We start from the raw sequence: 23,975 nt of genomic DNA on the forward strand, positions 1-23,975 counted from the left end.
CACACACACAAGCCACACACATCAGGCTCAGCCTGTAACATAAGGCTATTTAGTTTGTTTAATAAAAGGACAAGATATAGACCTGTTCTATAGGAAAGGTAACCTTAAATGACTTCTGTTGTGATCCAATATGATGGTAGGGGAAACACTGCCGTATGATAAGAAAGGGGGCCGGTGGAAAGCGATCACAGATGCAGTCGCAATGTATATTGCTAGAGATATGGTGCCCATATATAGGCTACCGTGGAAAAGCTGGGGTTTATTCACATGCTGAAAGTTTTGGACCCCAGGTATGTGCTAACAGGCCGCAAATATTTTTTTTGTAAGTTTGGAGGGGAAAAAATCAATTTAAATCGTGAATCGGATTTTTTGTGAAAAAATCTGAGATTTTTTTTTTTTAGGCCATATCGCCCAGCCCTACTTGCTCCATCTTATTTTTTAGGTTTACTACAGCCAGTCTGCTGTTCTCCGATGCTGACCAAGAGAAGGAATGTTGCTGTGGTCATGTTACAGCCTTGTTATATATATCTTTTATTCAAAAGATAGCGGGATTGAATATGGATATATTTCTAGGTATTGTATTGTAGCTAGATATTCCAGAGTAGTGACAACACTGCTGTAAAATGTGCTTCGTGGCAGCCCCATGCCACTGTGCAATGCATATGTGCACATGACACTTTGCAGACAAAAGGGGATCCCACTTGTAAAAGCACAGCTCCATAGCTGTAATGGACAGTAAGTCCACAGTATATGTTTTGTCAAGTTAAAACTCAACATGGGACATAATGGCTCTGGTTAATACAGAATTGGAAACAAGAGCCACAGTGTTAGGTGGGAAAAAGAGAAATGAAATGGCACCATGCAGAGAGAAGAAGTTGTGAAGAATTGTGAAGAAAGTGTGTGACAGTGGCTGTTGAGTTGTAACTTCCCCCTGCTTGATAGAAGAGTACTGTGACCAGACTGTGAATATTTTTGCAGATTCTGTTCTGCATTTTCCCAATATTTGAAATTCAGAATTTAGTTTTTGGCTTGGAAAGATTTCAGGGGTGGTAACCATTCATTAAGTCAAAGTCACATTGAAAAAATTTGTCATTCCTCAGCCTTAGTTTCCAGTCTGTTGCGAGTTTGACCTTTCTAACCTGCACCATGACTGAAATGGTGATGGTTGCAGGTTCAAAATGCAGTTAAGCACCACGGCAACAAAAGACAAAGCAAACACAGAATTGGAAATATGAGTGTCGCCGAGCACAGTTTGATGTATTCCACCTGACACCTCGGGAGTGTGAAAACCTGGTAGAGAATCTCCCAGCAAGCTGTTGAGGTGGAAATTCAATATAGATGAGAAAGAAACAGTGAATATGTGAGAGTATTGACACAGGTATGCTGGTGAAGATGTTTTGATATTCCAGTGTTCACCTTTTTGCCTGTCCTTATTCATGCTCCCCTTGAATGAGTCATCTTGTAAGCAATCTATAGCACACACGCGCTCTCTCACACACACACACACACACACACACACACACACACACACACACACACACATTGGTGTTACGCCCAGGAAACCATAAATTATGCCTCTCTCCTTACCAGACCAGTCACTAGGCAGATGAACAGAAAGACAAAGCTAGCCAGGGCCCTAGCAACAGAGAACCTGCCGCAAACACACTCACACACACATAGTAGATCACACACTCCATCACATTCACATTTGTTCTTGCCGGCACAGACACAACACACTGGCAGTCTCTCATTTTTCCCTGCACAAACAGACGCAGTTAGTTGTTAATTGGATCGGAATTACGCTTTGTTTTAATGAGTTCTGTTTGCCATTTATACCTGGAGTTCCGGCAGACACTTAAATATAGGACAAGCAGGTGCTACTTAGGTGTTTAACCAACAGTGCAGTGAAGTTCAGTGCTTTGTGTGTGTGTGTGTGTGTTTGATTGTCTGAGGGAGCAGGGTAAAACAGGCCTTTCCAGTTGAGCCGAGCGGTAGGTGTGGCAGCTAACTGTAGACCTGCGATTTGAAGGGTTTGACGTCATTCAGGTGAAGGCCTGTGGATTTGTCACTCACTGCTTTGATGTAATTTCCTCTTTCTGTTTAGTCATCTGATGTCAGTATGCTATGAATACTTGGATTACTTCCTGTGATCAAGGGTGTCTGTTTTGATGTGTAGTAAAGGTTATATTAAGAAGTGGTTAATTTGTCACAGATTAGATTAAGTTCAGCCCTAGTTGCAGTTCTTTTTTTAGATAGCGGCCTTTTTATTATCATGTAGAGAAGAAAATATATGTGAGAATAAAGAAAAGAATGGTGTATTAGCACTTATTTTGGTCACTGTCTAAAACCAAAGTAGTGTTTCAAGAAATGCTTTTAAGTTGGTGGCAAACATTCAAACCTCCATTGTTTGTGCACTTAGTGCTGCGCCCAAATAGCAATAATGCTGCTTATTATCCAAAACATATTTCCCAAGGCTAGGATGGTCTGTGCCAGAGGTGTTTGATGTGGTGCTACTTGCACTACAACTTGACTCACAAAACTAGTTTTAAATGCTTTTAGTAGCCCAAACTGTTGAACAACTTGATTCGGTGGCTTTAATCTGAGTCCTTTAGCCACTCTTATCCTGTAGGATTAGCTGTGTCCATTGGAGGAAACTTTCTGATCTCTGCTTAGTCACCCTGATTCAGAAATCCATTCAGAATGGTAACATTGGGTTAGTTGGGGTTCAAATCACACAGTGGAAACCCATAATACAGGGTTTTTGTTTTTAAAAAAAAAATAATAATAATTGGTGCCAGTCCACATGCCCTGGACGATTTCAGAATCCCAGACAATTGGGAGAATTGTGGTAATATTATCTGTGTTTACTGAATAGACTCTCCTAGATGATAACACTGTTTTAGAAATAACTAAATATATACTACGTTTGTTGGAGCAGCACACGAACAAAAACAATTTCCATCAGCCTACTTTGTTCTAACTTAATGTGGTGCAAGTGAGCATCTCAACCAATTAGTTTGTATTTTTCAGTCGGCAGTTTCCTAACTGGCAGTGAGCGACACAGCGCGTAACTTTTGTCGGACACCCTGCTTCTTTTTATTCCTGTCGCTTGCTTTGAAAGCTCAGCAGTTGAGGAGGTAAGTTGAAATGAAGCATTATCGGTACATTTGGTTCTCGACCTTTTTGTGTCTAGGACCCTTAAATTGATACACATTCGGTCACAGACCCCCATTTGATAAGATTTCACTTCAGGGACCTCCATATGAAAAGATTTTGGTTGTTAAGTATGACAATTCTATAGTTGTCAGCTACAGCTGAGAAGACGACTGAAGGACGTGAAACCTATGATCAGTGTAGTCACTCTCTTGACTCTTAGTCATATTGGGCTCACATCTGTTGTGAGCTACATAGAGAAAATTAACTATTCCCCCTTTTTTTCTTGGGACCTCCTTGAACTCCCTGACAGAATCCTGGAGGTCCTCATACCCCTGGTTGAGAACCACTGATCAATATGGTACCTCCTCATTTCATTACGAAAACCTCACTAAGGTGGCAGCTGGCTGGCTGGCTGGTTGGCTAACCATTGCTAGTAATAACCTACTTGCTGTTGGCTATATTTTACGTTATATAACAATATAGAACATGTGTTTTTGTTGTAAAAAGTGCAAATGTAGGAAGACTGCTCACCCATTTTCTTAGTGGTTAAGTGTCCAATATGATCTTGAGTGCGCAGCTAATAGATCCGTTATCTGTAGCGACACACTGATTTATGGACTGAACATCTGTATCGGGCCGATATCGCTATGTTGACTGCCATGGCCCTGTCGGCAAATAAGATGACATTTATCAATAGCAGTGGCAGGGCTCGAGGGTTCAAACTTACATTAATGAGCAGATATGAGAAGAATACGATGACCGTTAGGACGCAGGTTCAGAGGGCCCACCCTATTGTTTCCCCAATGATTCTACAGTGTGAACAATGAATCTTTGTTAATATCAGCAGGAGGAGAGCTAATTAACGCTAGCTGTTAGCAGCTGGTGGCTTCAACTAACAGCTCACCGAGGTTACACTGACTTACATTATGATACGTTCAAGCTCCTATCATGTGTATAATAAAAGGTCCTTTAAAGCAGCTTTTTTTTTTAAAGAGATTTTTATGTGAAAGGTTATACTAAAGGTTGGTCCATGAATTTGTATGACTGAATTCATGCTTGTTCGAAGGTAAGTGTAATGAAGGCCTTAATTACTTAAAAACAGTGTAGTTATTTTCTATAGTGTAGATTTCTTTGTTTCCCTGGCACAAAAGAGGGAATAATTAACAACAACATAAAAACATCGGTATTGGTATCGGCCCAGAATTTCAAAATCAGTGCATCCCTAGTTATTAGTTTACATGATGTAATGTACATATTTTACAGATAAGGTGTAGAAAGAGAGTAATGCTGGCTTGCTGTGATGACATGGTGTTTGGCCTACATATTCTCAGAGGCAATTATTGTCACCGAACATTACGACTGGAAAGATATAAGCATGTTGGTCTTAAACAGATCTTCCTATTTAAAAACGGATAATACAGGATAAGGGAAACCCTGCCGTAATAAGCAAGCCACTGTGAACAGGCAAATAATTCCCTATCTTTGATAATGGAGCGTGCACCCAAAAGATATTACAGCCTTGTTACTTGAACAGTTGCATAATTAAGTCTGTCCTCACAAACAAATTGGGCTTTGTAATCATATAAAACATCAAACCTAATGAGTCTTTGCTTAAAATAGTGACACTCCTCTTGTGAGTTAACTGTCTAATAAATGCATCATAGCACTCATTTAGTCTCCAAACCAATGTGCCAGGGTTCCCACATGAAATTGTTTAGCCGAGGGGGTAAGCCACTTAGCTAGTAGATGACTGCCTAAACAATAGCCATACTCACACAGCCAGTACATGGCAATGAGTGTGTGAAATCGCACATCTGTTTTTCTTTGGGGTTGTTTTATTTCAAAAAGGTTAGTGGCAGTGGTCTTTGTTTTAAGCGAGGTGGCTCAAACATGCTATTAAACACTGCAGGAAACCCTGTACCCCATCTATCTATACATGCATTCATCAGCTTTTCAAGTCAGCTACCCTGTGAAAGCTACACAGACCTGTTTACTCTGGTGGCTCACATGCACTGCCACTCACCCTCACTCACACACAGTTGCATAGCAGCAGAACGAGGGCACGCAAGGAAGTGCCGCGCAGCGTGTCCCAACTGTGACGGCAACAGAGCAAACAGGAGCTCTGAATTGATTTGAGAGACACACACACACACATATATATACAAATACCTAGGAGGTTAGGGTAATCCAGTTCAACAGAACACACACACGACGCTACATTCACAGCAAACTGAGACTCAGTGTGACACCACCTTGCTAAAGTAAGGGGCCTCTTACAAATTTACTCAGCCTTGTGTGTGTGGTGTGTGTGTTGGATACTAGACTAGATACAGCCCTGCAGAGTTTTATAAGAGGCAACAAAGGAGTATGCATGCAAAAAAAATGACTAAATTATGATTGGAAGCATTTTTGCAGTTCACTGATATCAAATGATATTCTAGTCTTGAACTTAATTGTGGCTTGAGCCAATAGACTTGAGTCCTTGAATCTGTAGTTAGTGGATACAGACAAGCTGTAGTTTAATAATTAGGGGTGGACTGGCTCTTGATTCAACTGGCACTACTTATAGATTAGATTTGATTTAGCAGCATTAGAGTCCCTCTCCAAACACATTTTACTAAATTTTTAGTTAACATGATTTTCCCACATAGTTGTTCAAGAAACAACGAAAAGGGGTCTACTCTTTTTCACTGATTGAGAAATTGCTTGCACCAGTTTCACTTTAGGCTTTCTCCAGCATTGCTTATGCTAGGTTGACCGCTGAAAGAACAGTGGGCATCAAGATGGCTAGCATTAGCATTAGAGGAAACCTCACAGAGATTCAGCCATACATATTTGAGCCATATTTGTGCACCAAAATCGGTGACTAGCAGAGTATCAGAATGGTGAGTGTAATAGGCATCTTTTATTTATGTCATTTGTTAGCTTGTAGACTTACTGGCAGTGGTTGACCAAGTGTTAATGTTTGTGAAACACACCAGAGTGCAATTTTTTGGAAACGGCAACGTCTTGTGTCATGTAAACTTGCAATATGCAATTCCTCTGAAAACAGAGACTTTAAGCACATGCGCATTACGGTTCCAGTCACTTGGCATGCACGAGAAAGGCGACCGTCACAACAACAATGCCGAGCTCTGTTTGTGCTGCTCACCCTGTTGATTTGAAGTGAAGTGTAGATCTGTTAATGTAGCAACTCCACCTCGTCGTCCATACAGACAAAGTTATCTGTGCATGCTTTTGCCATTGTGTCTTCTTTGTTTTGGTTTGTAATCACCGCGTTGTAGAGGAAGGCGCTTCAGCGCAGGCGCATGGCATCATGCCGTGGTGTTGCTTTGCAAATTTACACTGCCACCCATTGGCCTGGCGTGCATACTACAGCGTTTCCAGTAGATTTTGCGGCTCTGTGTGAACGGGGATTGTTTCAATAACGTTGTCATATAAACGCAGAAGTTTTTTAAAACGCAAAGGACAGACTTTTCCGTTTTTAGAGAAACAGGGCCTTAGTGACTTACGTCATCTAGCTTGCACAGCATACATTTAAATGTCAGATTTTAGCTCACAGGCATCAGCCCTTTCAGTGGAGGAATATGAAAACACCTCTCTAGTGACAAATTGAGCACAGATACAAGTCAGTATAGTCAAGGATGTTTATTTTAGGGGTGGAAGACTTTAAATGTGTAAAAAAAATACTTAGCTTTGAAAACCTTCCACAGCACCCTCTATCAATCAGTAGGTTACATGACTTACCATTTATTATTGAAAGACAGGCATGATGAAATAATGTTCTGCTTTGTCACTAAAAGACATTTACTAGTGTGAGTCACAGACTGTTTTTTTTTTTTTGCTGTGCTTCAAAGCTATAAATGGGTCCAATGACAGCCTCTGCCTTGTGAAAATCATCATCTTGAGTGCGCACAAAATAATGTTATGCAATTTTAAAAAAAGGAACTTTGACTGTTACTAGTTTAGGTAAGAGAAAAGAAGCCTGCAAAGGTTAAAATTAAAAAACAAAGGCTGTACTGTTTGGATGTGGTGGAAATAGGCCAAGTAAGGCTGAACATACCCAAAGGTAAAAGCGCTAAACAGTGTGAGAAAAGGTTTGACAGATAAAACAATATATTATGGACTCTGTGCCTTAAGATTTTTAGTCTTATTTAAAAACATTTTCATTTTGTCTTCCCAGAGCTGTGTGGAAATTGGTTCACTGCTGACCTGAGGCAGCAAATGTTTCTTTTATATACTCTGTGTGTGTGTGTGTGTGTGTGTGTGTGTGTGTGTGTGTGTGTGTGTGACCGTAGTGTTAAAAAGTGCTGCATTTGTTCATTTTATCTTCAGCCTTTTCCTAAAATATATTTATGCAAATCTCTATACACCCTGGTCCTGTTTGAATCAGATGAACTGTCAAACAGGTGCAGTAACATTTCTCTCTGGCATTTGGCAGCTTTTTAACTTGTGTCCTTTTAATTTCCCTCTCATTAGAGCAGTAGTTTCACAAGTCCTCCCAATGTTATTCCCTGCTGGGGGTTCCTTGTAATTAGCAGTACTTCCAGTTAGTAGCTGTAGTTGCAGCCGTAATTGGTGTTTATATGTAAGTTGCTATATAGCAAGCAAAATGTGGTGATTAAAAAGAGAACAATTTAAAGTTGCTGCCATTTTACGTTGGATTTATTTGACCATTGTCAGGCATACCACTGTACTGTAATATCAGAATACTGCACACTACATGCTCCATTTACAACAAACTCTATGTCACGTTTTTTTTTTTTTCTGGAAACCCATCTTGGCATTAAAGAGGAGTATAAATAGAAACATAAACATATGAATAGCAGAGTAGGGAAAGAGAGAATGGTAGGGAGGAGGGAGCAAGAGAAAATGAAGGAAGGATGAAAGCGATACAAACCAACATCAAGATAGAGGGCAGGATTCAGCAAGCGACAAATCTCCATGGCAACACAGCCATCACGACCTAGAGTCGGGAGGTGTGTGTGCGCGTGTGTGTACTGTCCTCCCACCCACAAATTTCAGTATAATGCAGCAGCTTTTGTATGTGGTTGTGTCATGTATCCAATAAAGACCCTGTTTGTTTTGCGCTTGTTTGTTCCACATATAGTGGCTGGGTGATAGTAGAAATGGAGGAGAAAAATCTGTTTAAAATGTTGGGTTGCGTTAAATTGAGTTGAGGATTGAATATTAAAAAATGAATAAAACAGATCCAAGTGTTTGGCAGAAACATTTAATGTCTCGTCAGTCTTTCTCCTACATAGGGCCATCAGTGTTACACTGCTGCATTTTACCATGCCCAACACATGAATATAGATAATGAAAATTCCATCATAAAATCTTAAATCGATTCACAGAGCGACAACAAGTAATATGTGGAACAGCAGTGCTGCAGGGCAGAAAAGTAAAGCTTAAGAGGTGTTGTTTTTTACCAATATTACCACCCTTTCAGTCAAGTTAAAGCCCAGTTCGACGAAATTAATTAATAAATAAAATTAATTCAGACAAGTGTAGTTAAAGAGAACCATGCTCTCATTAACTGCACTCATCTTTCCAGCAAATTACAGCAGGTGGTTGGTTAGAGAAGACACATCCCCCAGCTGATGGCATGTCAAATTAAGCTTTCATGTAGCTGACATTACAACACCTCTTTTAATGAACTCTGGGTCTGGCTGTCCTAACAATTAGGACTGTGTGGCAGTGTAAATGGGGAGCCAAAACCAACCACAGTGTTTGGAGAGATTAAATTCAATAACAGTACTGTGTTTAAAAAAATCTCTTGAAAACCTAAGGTGTTCATCTGTGAGGGATCTTAATTATTGGAGAGGTAATCAGCTTTTTGGGGCTATAATTAATGCAATTACTGCTATCTCGAAATAATCCAGCCTTCTGAAGAGAAATAACAGCTTTTAAAAAATATTATATATTTTGATATCAGCCACTATCTGTATGTGGCACAATAAATTTGTGTATCAGTTGTCCCCAGTTCGGCCCACCGATTGCCCTCACTTGCCTTGTCCCAGACCTTGGAATCTGCTCACTCAGGTTGAGTGATTTGTCTTGCATAGTGGTATGGAACAGTGTATTTATCGGCTGTAATAAAAAGGACCAAAGACAGCCGCAGAGGGGAGTAAAGATTGGCGAATCAGTGGGTGGAGCTTAAATCGTTGTAAAGCTGTTGTCAAGCGGTGGGCCAGAACCTAGAGGAGTAATAATAACAATGGCAGCACTACAGACAAAATAAGTGCTGCTATCAAGGATGTCCTAAATTGACATGTTTTCTCATAATATATATTTTTCTATTTTTCTTTTGCTCCACTCCAATCTTAAATCCCTGGGAAAACAACTAAAAAAAACAAGTTTTCATATGGCTACGCATTAGTGTGAACGAGGAATGACAACGATCAATGGACAATAAATTAATTGGTCTTTAATATTTGATCGAAACATGAAATTTAATCAGGCAAATAAAGATCTGATTCTGAATTTTAACTGCGTGGTCTCCTATTACATGCTAGCTGTAAGTAGAATGGTGCATTTTGAAAGCATTTTTTTAATGACTAGCATTAGCAAACAAAGGGTGCAATATAACTATTTTATGACAAGGTGGCCATCTTGCATTAAGTTATATATTAAACGGGTTTCATATTTCTAGGTCTCTAAATCTTTATAGGCTATGCAGTGCTGGAAGAGAATATGTAATATGTTGCTTGTAGCTTTGATCGACCAAAAAAACACAGTTGGTATTGTTTGGTGTAAGCAATTTTTAATTATTATTTTTTTTTAATCACAATTAATTGATTGATGGTAAATGTTACCAATGATCCATTGAGGAAAGTGCTTAAAATTGGCAGCCCAAGTGGACTTAAAATGACGTTCGATTCAAGCGGATATACGGATATGTTGGTCTCTCGTGATTGGGTAGGGAAATTCAAATCCTGTTCCCCCATGGAAATCAGTTAGAGTTGACACAGACTGAAGATTGAAATGGAGTTTAACCAGTTTACAGTTTGGTCTGATTTTAGGCAAGGCCCTCACATGTTGGGGAAGACATTGCACCTAACAATGTTATAAAATATGAGGAGAAACGGTTTCTGGCAGTGTGCAAGTGTTAAGACCTCCAGTGTAACCTCATAAATTAGTTTGCAGCTCGTTACTCTTAAATTTAATTAAGTGTGATATGGTTTTCCCCAAAGGTTATAACTGTCTGTCTTCAGCTATTACTTCACTCTTCAATCTGAAATACAAAGATACGGTGCAGTGGATAGGTATATGCCTCCTGTCCTCAGTGTTCTGTCAAGCCCTTCGTCTGAGTCTGTAACAAACTGAAGTTGTCCTCGGACAGGAAGGGACAGAGTAGTTCATTATTTGAAATGAGAGGGAACAGTGTGATTGTATTTAATTGTTAACAGCAGGTTGTGATGTGGTATTTAAAAAAGGGATCTGCATAAACAGCTTATAATAATAGCTGCCAATGAGACATCAGTTTGTTGTTTGCCAGAGTTGGCAGCAAAGTAGCCATATTTTAATTGTGTGTAATTAGAGTATTAAAGGGTCTGTGTAATTATACCCCATATTTTATCAATTAAAAACACATACAAAATGGTTGGACATATTTTACAAATTTTTAATTTTTTTTTTCTCGTCCTGTGTTTCCCACGAAAAACAAGCACCAATCAGCTCCTCTAACAAGGTCCAACAAACTGAACGATGGTCAGCAAATGTGATTTTTATTGTTACTGCAGGATAAGGTCATGTAAGAGTCTACACAGTAGGGTGAAAAACAGGGAGAATATTAGTCTGGATGGCTGATCAGATTATAGTTGATAATTGGTCAACGTGATCTGGCGTCACAGTAAGCAAATAAAGCATTTTGTTTTTTTAGTTTTTAAATTGCTGTTTAGTTGTCTCAGCATAGCCTGCTTTGTCATTCTCATTTTCCAAAGCATGTCTTCATAAGCTCCTCTCGTTTTATTACCCCACTTTGCCTTCCTACTGTCATTGGCGTTTTTGCCTATGTTTGCCTATCTTGGTTTAGGTTGAGCTGTCTCTTGATAGTAGTTTGCTGCACAAAACTTCTTACGTGACTCTCCTTTAGGGTCACTTTCTGAACCGTACTGTGTAAAATTCCATCTGGTTGTATCTGAGTGGCTTCCTCCCAGAACTCAGATTAGTAAAGGTCAGTGATAATGAGGCTTGAGTCAAAACACAACCAGCACTGGCCTGGATTAACATGACTGCTTTGTGTGTGTGTGTGTTTTGGTCATGTGCACATGCTTGTGTTTGCAGTATGGCAGTAAATGGCTCTCAGCTGCAAACATCTTGTCAGTGAGTTTTCGCTTTGTGTGTTTGTGTGTTGGGAGGGGGGCTGAATTTCGGGGCCGGATATAAACACTATACTAATGGTCTCTACACACGGTAGGCAATGAACGATAAAGTCTGACCCCCATCGGACAGGCTTGACACACAGTAGCTGATGAACTCAGGTTCAAAGCAAATTGTGCTCGGCTTTATTGCACTTTTTTACATTACATTAACATGTATTTATCTGATGCTTTTATCCAAAGCGACTTACAATGAGTGCATGTCTGCTTCAAGTGCCACATTTAGAAACAGTGATAACTTTGAATGATGGTTGTTGTGGAAACAAATCTTGTATTTAGATGGAAAATAAATCTGTGGCAGAAACTAGATATAGTCATTGTCCAGGTTGAAAATATGTGTGAACAGTTCACTAATTGTTTCTTGATGTGTTTGTGTAGTCAGTTTACGTTTAAAGGTAGAAAAATAATAGTGGTAGGGCCAAAACTTTTTTAAAGTGATGCATAAAACCATTCCGATAATTTGAAGTGGAAATAAGTAAGTGTTTTGTTTTTTTAACTTACAGTATGAAATCAATGTTGATTGAACAATGTGAGGGCTATAGATAGGGCTGTTCTGAGTATCAGTTCAGTGAGAATTATCTGCAGTTAATTAAGGCTTTGATAAGGGCGAGGGGTAATGGGGACAAGAACATAAGTTGGACTTTTTTGCATCTAAAATAACGTGACAGTTAGCCAATTTGTTGGCATACAAGTGACAGTAACATTAGCCATTAGCGATGCGCGATTCGACCCAAAGGCATCTTGCTAACGTATCTTTAATGCTGTCAAACTGACCCAGTTTCCGTAGTTCTGGACTGCTGGTGACTGATTTCTAATAAACACAAGAAGTTTGTGCTCTAGAGAAAGGATCATTTGTCTATGATAAGCTATTATGGCAAGGCTCAACTTTACAGACCAGTGAGCAGTGATAACTAACATGTCTTTGGGGTCATTAGGTGGGAACCTCCTTTCACCAGTGTTTCGTCTAGTTGGTCCCACGACACCTCCAGGAGGCTAGACGGTGATCTCTGGCGTCCCAGAGACACTCCCATAATGCCAGCTCTCACTGCTCCCCGCACCGACCCAACAACCTCCTTTACCTTACTTACACATGGCTTTCTCAGCCCAAACAACACTGCCACCTTCAACAACCCAGGCTCCGTTGATGCGAGCTCCAGGTAGTGACCGTGCCGATACTACCTTTCCTAGCACATTGATGATGAGCTAGTCAGAGTCACAAAAGTCTCACCTCTATGCAGTTACTATCCTCAGTAGCGGAAATGGAGGATGGTGGAATAAACAAAGTAACTGTGGAAAACAAACTGTTGTTTCCTGTGTTGTTGGTGGTTGGTTTGACGAAACAGAAAGCAGTCCTGTTGTCTTTGCGACAGCTGCGCCAACAATAATACCACTTGACAACGCCAGGGAGGAAAGTTGTCTGTTCCCACCTTCAAATGAAAGTGTGTTTACAGAGATATGTAGGCTACATTTGCTTTAATTTCCAGCAGCTGATTTATGTGTGCAGCATTATGTTCAGGTTTGTAAGTCAGGGACTAATACAGTAACAGCGGCTTATCTACTTCCACCTACAAGTTTGATACATCTATAGAGTACACATGCAGGCCAGCCAAAGTTGTAAACTTTTTTTTGCATAGCTTTGCATACTGCCCCAATTTGAGTGTCACCTGGAGTGGCCAACAATGTCATGTGATTGGTTACATGTATGTGTCTTTGGCCTGTGTGTATCCAGTTCCTCTACTCCTTCCATAAGAGTTTACATCGTCTGGCGTGAATGTCATTAACAAACCCCTTAGTTTCAGGAGTGTACATTTAACTGAGTATTCAACTGTAGTTTGACAGTGAGTACACTGGAATCTTAAGTTAGTAAATTCTTTGCTAAACTGTGTATGTTAGCAGCTTCAAGTTAGTATTCATGAGTCGCACACAGCATCAGAGAGTAATGTGAGAACAAAACAATGATGTCACTTATTGTCCTCCAACACATCTATAATTATAACTGAGGGGAGAGAGGAGAGGTGGATATGTGCATGTGTGTATGTGGATGTATGTGTGTGTTGGGGGAGGGGGGTTTTGCCTAGCCTGCAGCTGCCCAAAAATGAAGGAAGAATCAGAAGACAAAAATAGTCGGACATGAAAGAGGATAGGAGAGAAGGAAGACTAAAGAGTTGAAGACTGTGGAAGAGGGAAAGAACTCAGAAGAAACATGCTTGGATTTCAAGTTGCTGCACTAAATACAATGGTCCCAATGTAATGTCAATGGAAATTTAAAGTTAAGCCTACTGACTTCTGTGTGGATGATCCTTTTACACACTAGTTAGCCAAAGACTGAAAGTTTGTCTCTGTAGACTGACTTTTGTATCAGTTGTGGTACAGTTACACCAAGGTCGCACATGTCTTGGTTGGCTGGTTACTTTTATTTCAGCCCTCTTTGAAACGAGAAATGTCTGACAAGTATTTTCCTCAGTTTTATAAAAAGAGGGGAGCAGGGTCCAAAATTAGCTGCCGCCACTTGCCTAATGCAGGTAAAAATCTACACTGGCGAATGAAATAAATGAGGTCAGCCACCATTAGCAGTTTGCTGATCTAGACCTACAAACTCGCATCACTGCAACACACCGTACATCTACTACCATTTAACAACTTCATCGCTAATTTCCTCTCTGCTGTGTTTCAGCCAACACCTGAACACCTGTATACTCTGATCCACTGTCTCTCTCACTCGCTACGCCCACACTATGCACAGAGCTATTCCATAAAGGAGCTACGCTACTCTTATAACATATGCATCCATTTTTTGACTGAAACACCATTTCTGAAAGACATTGACAGGGAATTATGAATTAATACAGAGAAACAAAGGGTGACACCAGAAATTATGATATTTTACATCTCCTCCCTAAATTTCTCAAATGAGGTTTTCTGGGGAGCTCATGTTTCTTTCAGAGGAGCCAAGCTCCACGTAGCTCTCCTGTATTTCCAACCTTGTTTTTAATGGCATGGTATCTCATGCAGTTTTATGGACTGTGGAAAAATAATTTGGCCAGTAAGTTTTTTTCAGTTTACCAGCATTGACAGACAGACCAAAAAGTTAATTTTGGACCCAGAAGCGGAGAAAATATTGAAATTAAAACTTGTAGGGCATAATTAAAAGTTCAGTTGTCCTATATTAACCTCATTATCTCATACATTTGCAGTTTGCACTGCAGACATTCATAAAATTACCTCTCTTCTGGGTATATTACTATGTGATGTATAATGTCTTTTTTTAAGATTTTATCCCTTTTTTAATGGCCTTTTTGGTTGTGATCTGCTCTTATTTAGTGTTTTAAAATGATATACTGTTGTGGAAAGTCCAAGTTTGCAGTTACTTGAACATTTCCTCTTATTTGTTCACGCATTTTTGAGGAACCTAGATTAGATAATTTATTACACCTGCATGGATGGACGGTTTTGTTCTCAGAGTAATGGGCTTTGGATGGCTGTTATGTCTTCAAACATTGGTCATTATAGCCTAAAAGCTATGTATACATCTCAAGTTGTGTCTCATAACCTGCCAGTATCAGCACTTAACCAATTCACAGTGTTGTCATTGTCAGCATTGCCATTGACAGCTTTACCTGTCAGTCAGCGCACTAGAAACCAGTTGACTCTGAGAAATCAGGTTATGCAGGAAATCAGACAACGTGTTTACATGCATTGTAGTAACTTTTCAACACAAATATGTTTTAATTTTGCAAATCATTTGTCTAGTGATGAAGATTTTCACAGACTACTTTGTGTCAGCCTCAATTTTGGTCGAACTTTAAATTGAAAAGTTATGAAAAAGTAATGACCTTTACTTTAATCTACAAGCTCTGTCCTTTCCTTTCAGACCTTCCTTGTTTTAAGTCTTTGTCCTGCACACGGGTGCATGAGAAAAGTCAATTACAAGCGTGGATATAGCTAATAAATCAACTTTCTCATCAAGAAATCTAGCTGGAAAAATTGTGATTACAAAAACTTAGGTTTAAGAAATCGGGTAACGGCAAAAAGAAAAGAAACCCAACAGTAAACAGGGCACTAAAGTGCATATAAATGCACTGAGGGAAAAGGACATGGTGGAATTTAACATATACACTCATCTCATTTATTACAGCAGTTTTCTAGCATTAGTTTTATACTCTGTCGATAGACCGACTCACAGTGTTTATTTACAATAACTTCTGGTAGAAAATCCTTCTGTCATGTACATACAATCAAATGCCACTTAGCAAACCCTGCATCCATTAGTTAATTTTTAGCCACTTCTTTAAAAAACAAAAAAAGGCCCACCAGAAAAAAATCAGTTAAGTATACGCTGTATTTAGAACATTTTCACGGGGTTGCCTTGCCGTCAGACAGCTTTTTCTGATGAGTTGAAACTGCTGTATCAAAGCAACTAGACTCTGACATAAACAGTAATTTTATGTTATTTTAACAGCAAAATATAGAAATATTCAAATAGAGAGTACACATACAGTACACATACACTAATACTTTTTTTAAGTGGCTAGAGTATGTTTTGCTTCAACCCCGTCCACAGCAGTAAATTGCTTAGCTTAATCAAAGATAACTGTGTGTATGTATATGTTTGTATAGTGTATATACTTTGATAAAAAAAAGTACATTTTAACTTTTATGTTTTGGCTCCTTTCATGTGTAAACTTATATATATATCTATATACCTATATCTATCTATCTATCTATCTATCTATCTATATATATATATATATATATATATATATATATATATATATATATATATATATATATATATATATTCTCCCTTTTCAGTTGCATCAAAACAAACAAAATGGGATGCCTTATCACTTTCTAGAAGCCCTTAGGAAACACAAATGTTTTGTTGAGGGTGAAATTTGACCTCCAGGGGCTATTTTGGACAGCAGTACTCTAGTGAGATCAATTCAAAGCTGAGCGAGTGACGGAGGGAATTAGATCACACAGACCTCTGTGAGGACAGCCCAGCTGATCTAGAAATCAGCTTTGTGTGGTGAGATTGGGTCTCATTGTCTTGTATAGTGTCCACACATGACATATTGTCTGTCTCTCTTTCCCCCTCGCCCACATGATCCAAAAATAAAAATCATTTTCTTTCCCCTCACGCAGAGCCACATAAGGACCTTCCCCTGTCCTCCGGGTTTAATGTAACTGTCATTTGTTTTTAATCCCAGTTCCCCCTCTTGTGTTAAAGCTTAATCTGGCCTATTACACTCAGTGCAGGTCTGCACTGTCAGCATGAGGATGTGAGGAGGGGTGGTTGGGATGCAGACATTAGATCATACCATCTGGAGCAAGAAACACACAAGCACAATGAAGTAATCATAGTTATCTTTGTTTCCCATGGCCCAAGATATGGTAACAGAGCGAGGACGATGTTGATAAAAATGTGGTCTTTGGATAATTTGGGACATAGAGCGAGCCTCTAATTTGTCAAAGCCAGAGAGAGATAATTAGGTGAATAAAACGACTCGTCTAGAACAAGAGAAAGAGATGGTTTGTGCAAACCTCCTCACTCCACACTTACAGTGTGAATTTCACTGGACCCTCTCTCTCATTGGTGTCAAATCTCCGAGAGGTGTGTGTGATTTATGCCGCTGCGTGCGTGTCTGTGTACCCGCACCAGTGTGTGTTCTTGTGTCCGTGCGCTGGTGTTAGTGTCACAGCCCCGTGTGTGTTTGCGTCTTGTCACCCTGGAGCCAGTCGTCCTCTCCTCTGACCCTGATCCCTGTCACCTGTCCACTCAGATCACACACACACACACACACACACACACATAGACACACACACAATTGCTGTGACCCTTTCCTGGAGTTGAAACCCAATCGCAGTTGCCAACCATGCAAAACTTGCCAGCACAGCAAGGTTTTGTTTTCTTTTTTGTGGGTGTGTGTATGACTCGAAAGACCTCCTGTCTGCTGTAAGATGAACTGAAGCAATTTTACTCCATACTGCCATATAAAGAGACTATTAAAATAACTTTATACACTACTGGGTTCAAATTAAAGTCACACAGATTACAGTGTAATAGAGTATAATAGTTTTTATCATGATGTGTCGGAAGGCCAAATGATGAATATTTTGAGTGGGCTCTGGCTGCAGTGTGAAACATTAACCATAGTAAAACAACGACAATATGAAAATCAAGACTGCGCTCAGTGTCCCAGCAGCTCCTTTAATTTGAATCCACAGAAGAGAACCAGTGTTATCAGACCGTTTGGATAGCTTTAGTGTTTGGCAGTGACTCTAACTGACATGTGCATAAATGATAATATGGTACAGGAAAGGAAAAACTATTAATGTAATTGTTACAAGGAAATGTTAGAAACGGTAGGACGAATACAATTCATAAGCATAAGAGGCAGTCTGAGCTTTAATGATAAGCTTAATAAGAAAGAACATGAAAGGAAGTCGCTCTTTTTATGCAACTTTGCTAAAATTGTACATCACTTATTTGTAATCAGTGCTTTTGCTCCTCAGTTATTCACAGCTTTCTGTGTATGAAGTAGTGGACCTGCTATTTTTCTCCAAAATGGTGTTTCTGTCAAGTATTAGAGTGGTTTAAAAAGCTTTATTTTTCTCATAAAAGTTTGTTGAGTGATAAAGAATTTGTTTTACCTTAATCTTTTCTTCATCAATGTTCAAACAACTCTCATATTTAGCTGTTTAAGTCCTTCCAGAAGCCTGGGAAAGCTCAATCTATATTGGCCGTCCATTCCAAGTTTCCATCTTAATAATGCAGATCTTGGAAAACCATGCTAGCTTTAGCTGTACAGACCACTTCTCTGCTGACTGAATTTGATACATAATAAAAACTTCAGGGCCAGTGTAATAACTTGTTTTTATGAATTTAGATTTAATAGTTTTTAATTGAGAACTGTGGCAGTGTCAAGTTTTTCTGCTGTGCTTGTTTAATATTGTGTATAAGTGCATTTTAAATCTACATAAATATGGCACAGAGTGCTGTTTGTAATGAAGTCATATCATCTTACTATAGTTAGGACTGACCTGAATGCTTTGAAGCCTCACTTCCACAGCATGTGTTGTTCAAACTAGAATTTTAATGAGTTTGTGTCTGTGACTTTAAAAGCATTGTTGTCGCTCTAAGTGGCAGCCATGTTGACGAGGTGTGTATAGAGTTACCCAACCTCATTTTCTTTTGAAGCATTTTATGAATGTGTTTGTTGTTAGTTGAATCGTTTATGCGGATGAATAAAACTCCACTATTCTACGAGATAAATGACTCCCAACTCCTGAAATGCAGAAATGGGCCAGTCACTGACTGAACACAAAATGGACATGAAATTAAAGGCTCTGTATATGTGGGACATTTAATCACAGGATATTCAAAGCTTATAAGGACAGATGAGGTTATAGCAAAGTGTTTAGGACAGCTGATGGCACTTTGGAATGTACAACTTCTCCTTCGTTTTTGCTCTGGCACATTCTTTATGTCACTTTTTATTACTTTCTGCCTTCAAGTTATCGTGTCCTCTCATGCTTACATATGGCCTTCTCTCTTCTAGGAGACCAAATCATCCGGTCGTTCCAGCATGCCGCGATGTCGGAACTCCGTTGCCACGACCGCATCAGATGACCAGCCGCACATTGGTAACTATCGGTTGCTAAAAACCATCGGCAAAGGCAACTTCGCCAAGGTCAAACTGGCACGACATGTCCTCACCGGAAAAGAGGTAGGCATGTACACACACACACAGACACACACACACACACACACACACACGCTAGATCTTACTGAAAGCTCTGATCTATCCTTTACTTCCTCTTAACGCAGTCAGCATGACTTTTTGAACTTCAGACTTTTAGCCACTTTAGTGACATCATGAAGAAATGCTTTACTATTGACTCTTTAACTGGCTTTAACTCAGTTCTATAAATATTAGGCCTTAAAAGTAATTAAATATTCTTACATTTGAATTTCTGAGGTCTTAATAGCCACAAATATTTCATTTCATTTATCCATCTTTTAACTTTTTTTTGCCAACATGAGTCGAGCTCTTCTGCTTGAAAGTCCGCATTTCTGATGTTATAAATAATCAATATAAATCTACCACTCAAGCTAAAACTGTCCTTTTACTTAATACTTAAATTTTCCCAGCTGGCAAATTGTAGATTAACAGAACTAACTCCAAGAATGGTATTCCTATGTAAAACCTACCTCTACACAGGACCTAAAAATATACTATAAACATTTAGGACGCATTCACACTGACGCTATTTGGTCTGCTTTCAACGAACCCTGGTCCACTTCGACGGATAGTTCGGTTCGTTTGGAGTGGTGTGAACACTCATTTGAACTCTGGTGCGGACCAAATGAGCGAACCCTGGTCCGCTTGAAAACTGGGGATCTCGCTTCACTTGCAAGTGAACTCTGGTGCCATTTGCTTACAGTGAGAAATGCAAACAGACTATCCAGTGAACCAAAGAGAGGAAGTGAACCAAAGAGGGGAAGTGACGTAGAGCGCAGTGCATTTTGGGTAGGGAAAAACAAAGCCAGTAGCACGAACTGGGAGAAGCAGAGGTAAAAAGAAAAAGTTGGAAAAATGTCTCGTGGGCAGATGTGGAGTAGTGAGGAGGTGCAGGCGCTTACCCCAAGACTGCAATTTGGTGTTGCTACAATGTTTTTGTGGTGACCAAGCCGGCTGAAGGGGATGGATTTCTGTTTTTGGTCCTGGCCAATCGATGAGCCAGGTTTTCTCCCTCTTCATGCTTTTATTCCTTTCTGGTCAGTGGTCATTTCGGCCAGTAGCAGCTGTTTTAACTGCGTGGGGTTGTCAAGGCGGTTTGGTCCGCTTTAAAAAGTGCAGTGTGAAAGTGAACCGATCCAAATGAAGGTGTGAAAATTTTCGGCATTCCCTGCCCAATCGAACCGAATCCCCTGGACTATCCTGGTGTGAATGCGCCCTTAGACTCACCTGCTTTGCTTGAATCAGAAAAATACTTGATTTATCCAAAGATCTGTTCAAAAATCTGTGTCAAACTTTGTTAAAAATTATCTTAAAAAGGTCTTAAAAAGCATTAAATTTAACTTTATCGTACCCGTAGACACCCTGAATATAGAAACCTTAAGCCTTTGTCTATAAAAGTAAGTAAATCTAAGTTCATCTTAAAACAAAGTGAGTGCCCTATTGTTTGGAGGTGAGGAACCCTGCCCATATTGTTCACTGGTGTTGAGTGATAAATGGACTCCAAATCTTTTTCCAGTGTCTGTTCTATCACCAAAAACCTGTAGAGTGGAAAAAAGAATCAGGTGTTTTTAATTAGCCGTGATGGTAAACAATAGAAAAAGACTATAAATGTTTAGACTAATCTCGTTTCCTGGTTGCTGAGGATAGGGGAAGGCTCATGCTGTGACACACAGTAGGTCTGGTCTGATCCTGGGCTCGCATGGCTTTGGAGACGGTACATCTGCTGCAGGAGATTACATCGCTATTGTCAGCTTGAATAGAGAAGCCTAAATGTCTCTGGCTTACTGTGAATTCCAGATGTGATGTAACACAGTGGTCTGTCCCTTTAAGGGAAAAGCTGTGTCTGCAATGAGCCCATGCCGGGGTCTGTCTGAGACCCAGTCAAGTACACTCTTGGTCTGTGTGTGTGTGTGTCTGTGTGTGTGAGAGAGAGAGAGGGAGAGGGAGAGAGAGGGAGAGAGAGAGGGAGAGGGAGAGGGAGGGAGAGAGAGAGGGAGAGAGAGAGAGGGAGAGGGAGAGAGAGAGAGAGAGAGAGAGAGAGAGAGAGAGAGAGAGAGAGAGAGAGAAAGAGGGAGAGAGAGGGGTAGGCGGGCTCTGTCAATGTGTGACAGCTCTGTGCCTGACACCCTGATAACACTCCATGTGACTCGCTGGCACACACACACACACACACAAAGAAAACAAGGGAGAGTCAGAGGGCATGAAAGAGTCAGACAGACAAGCACAACCAGAAAGAGGAGTGGAAGAAAGGAGTTAGTTGACAGTGAAAGACAGATATGGGAGAAAGAAGTGGACCTCCCTTTTCTGTGTCCTTGTTAAGACATCATTCTTTGTTTCCTTCGCCTCTCTCTCTTTATGTCCTCTTTTCTCTCGTTCCGTTTCATCCCCTTTTCTCTACATCTCTCACTTTGAATCTCTCCCATCTGTGTCTTTATTTTTATTTTTCCTCCTCCTTATTTTTCTCTCTTTCTTTTTCTTTGTTTTATCTCTCTCAGTGTCCCGTGTTGGTGATATCTGTTGGATTATGAACTATAGACCTTATTATGACATGGATATGAAGCATGTCTCAGCTTTGTGTCTGTCTCTTTCTGTATTCTGCCCTATTATGCAACTGTCGCCTGCTGTGATTTGTCTTTATCACTTAATTCTGTGAGATTCTATCGTTCTCTGTGTGTGTGATGCAAAAAGACGCATACATGTGTTTGTGCTGCGGTCACAGGCTATGAATGTGCATGTTTTGTGCGGGCAAGATGCGTCAAACCCATTGCAGCAACTGTAATCAATGAATAAAAGTGTAATAATAAATGTTGTTTTGCTTCCAGGTGGCTGTAAAGATCATTGATAAGACACAGCTCAACTCCTCCAGTTTGCAGAAGGTGGGTCTCTTTCTCTGTCACACACGTGCACGCACAGGCACAAAATCCAAACCTCAGTCCTTCTTATCCCTTTTCTCAGAAGTCATTTTCAAGTTACTTGTCCTGCCCCACGTGTCTTTCTCTTTTTTGCTCTCTCTGTCCGTCTCTCTCTCTCTCTCTCTCTCTCTCTTGCTCTCTCTGTCCGTCTCTCTCTCTCTTTCCCTTCCCCTCGCTCTCTCTCTGTCTCTGTCTGTCTTTCTGAAGTGGTCTAGTTTTCAGAGAGAGTTTTAATTACAGGAAACAAGCTGCAATTACTTCTTTTGATCGTGGCAGGGTGGGGTCTGTCCACTTACACGCACACTCTAACCATGTACGCTTGCACACTCAACACACACACAAACACACACACACACACACTAAACAGTCATGCATCCGCAGACATGAGGCACAGAATACACACTTGTGGGCCAACGCAGAGCACATGACAAGAAAATGTTAAGACACGACAAAGACACTGACAGGGCCAACACATAAATTCAAAGACAAATGCACTCAGACACCCTTATATTGAATGTAAAGACTCATGCAAATACAAATCCATGTGCAATAGGACCAGATTTGGCAGGGAACTCCTGATATCATCCCCTCTCACACCTTGAAGTTTTTTTGTTTTTTTGTTTTTTGTTTTCTTCGTGTGAGACATTGTTGGGGTCTTGGAAGTGATGGAAATTTATGCTACAGCTGAAGCGAATAATAATTAATCTAACTTTTTTCCCCTTGTTATGTTAAAAAATAACACCACAATATTCACAAATGCAACACTTGAACTATACATGATTAGGGTAATTATTTTAACTGTATGTGTCAGGTTTGTTCAATATCTATAAAGGTATTTATTATTTAAAAAACCCCACAAACGAATCGATTCAATTCGATTCCAATAAAATGGCAGTGGACGCAGTGATGTTGAAATTTTGTTTGAGAAAGTGGGTTACATTACTTTTAAGGACTGCAGATGTCATTAAATGGAGCCAATACTGGTAACCAGAGTAAATATTACACACTGGAGGTGTGGACACCTTACGATTCAATTCACATCAGATGGCTGTGACGCAATTATAAAATGATGACAGATAGATCTTGATTTATTTGTTTTCACTTTGTGACTTTGTTACAGGCAATTATTATGTCATGGATTGGGTTTTAAATGTTCGATTAGTGTCTTATCTGCATGGAGACAGTCTTTTAAGAGAGAGTCAGGATGCATCTAAGAATCAATTTTTCCCCAGCCCTAGGCCAGCTTCTAACTGTCTGTCTACAGAATGTCTTCCGGATAATTTTTATGTTAGCTTAGTTTGACCTTATCTGCTGAGTCAGAGGAAATAAATTTGTAATGAGTGAGAAGCGTCTGTTCACGCCTTAACCACAGAAAGAGACTGGATGGCACTGAGCTAGACTTTTGGAATTAGTAGTTTGTAGGCAGTGCTTTGACTTATACACCAGAGTTTATAAGCAGCTGAGGGCATTCTTTGTTTTACTCTGAAATCCTAGATATGGCCAGAATTGCTTAAAAAGTTTGTTTTTGTTCTCCAGTGTGTGTATTTTGACCCACTTGCTCATAAACAGGAAGTGAATGAAAGTGAACTCACAACAAAACACACTCGCGCTGACAGGCAGTACCTATCTAAATCTGATAGCGTATTTGACACTGCACCTTGTGTGGCTTGTTTCTCACAGCTCTTCCGGGAGGTGAGGATCATGAAGATGTTGAATCACCCCAACATAGGTGAGTCACACTGAAACGTGAGTTTCCACTCTGTCGTCACTCACGGAGC

General features: G+C 39.9%; 1 protein-coding gene across 14 annotated transcripts in view; it reads left to right on the plus strand.

Annotated features, from left to right (window-relative positions):
* mark2b (MAP/microtubule affinity-regulating kinase 2b) overlaps window positions 1-23,975 on the plus strand; it is a 65,154-nt gene that overhangs the window by 7,220 nt on the left and 33,959 nt on the right. For all 14 annotated transcript variants that reach the window (XM_050067183.1, XM_050067185.1, XM_050067190.1 and 11 more), the window contains exons 2-4: window positions 19,103-19,270; window positions 22,108-22,161; window positions 23,878-23,926. In XM_050067183.1, the coding sequence (XP_049923140.1) occupies window positions 19,103-19,270; window positions 22,108-22,161; window positions 23,878-23,926 (271 nt within the window). The remainder of the gene's footprint in view (window positions 1-19,102; window positions 19,271-22,107; window positions 22,162-23,877; window positions 23,927-23,975) is intronic.

The sequence above is a fragment of the Epinephelus moara genome, chromosome 17 (assembly GCF_006386435.1).
Source record: "Epinephelus moara isolate mb chromosome 17, YSFRI_EMoa_1.0, whole genome shotgun sequence".
Taxonomy (NCBI): domain Eukaryota; kingdom Metazoa; phylum Chordata; class Actinopteri; order Perciformes; family Serranidae; genus Epinephelus; species Epinephelus moara.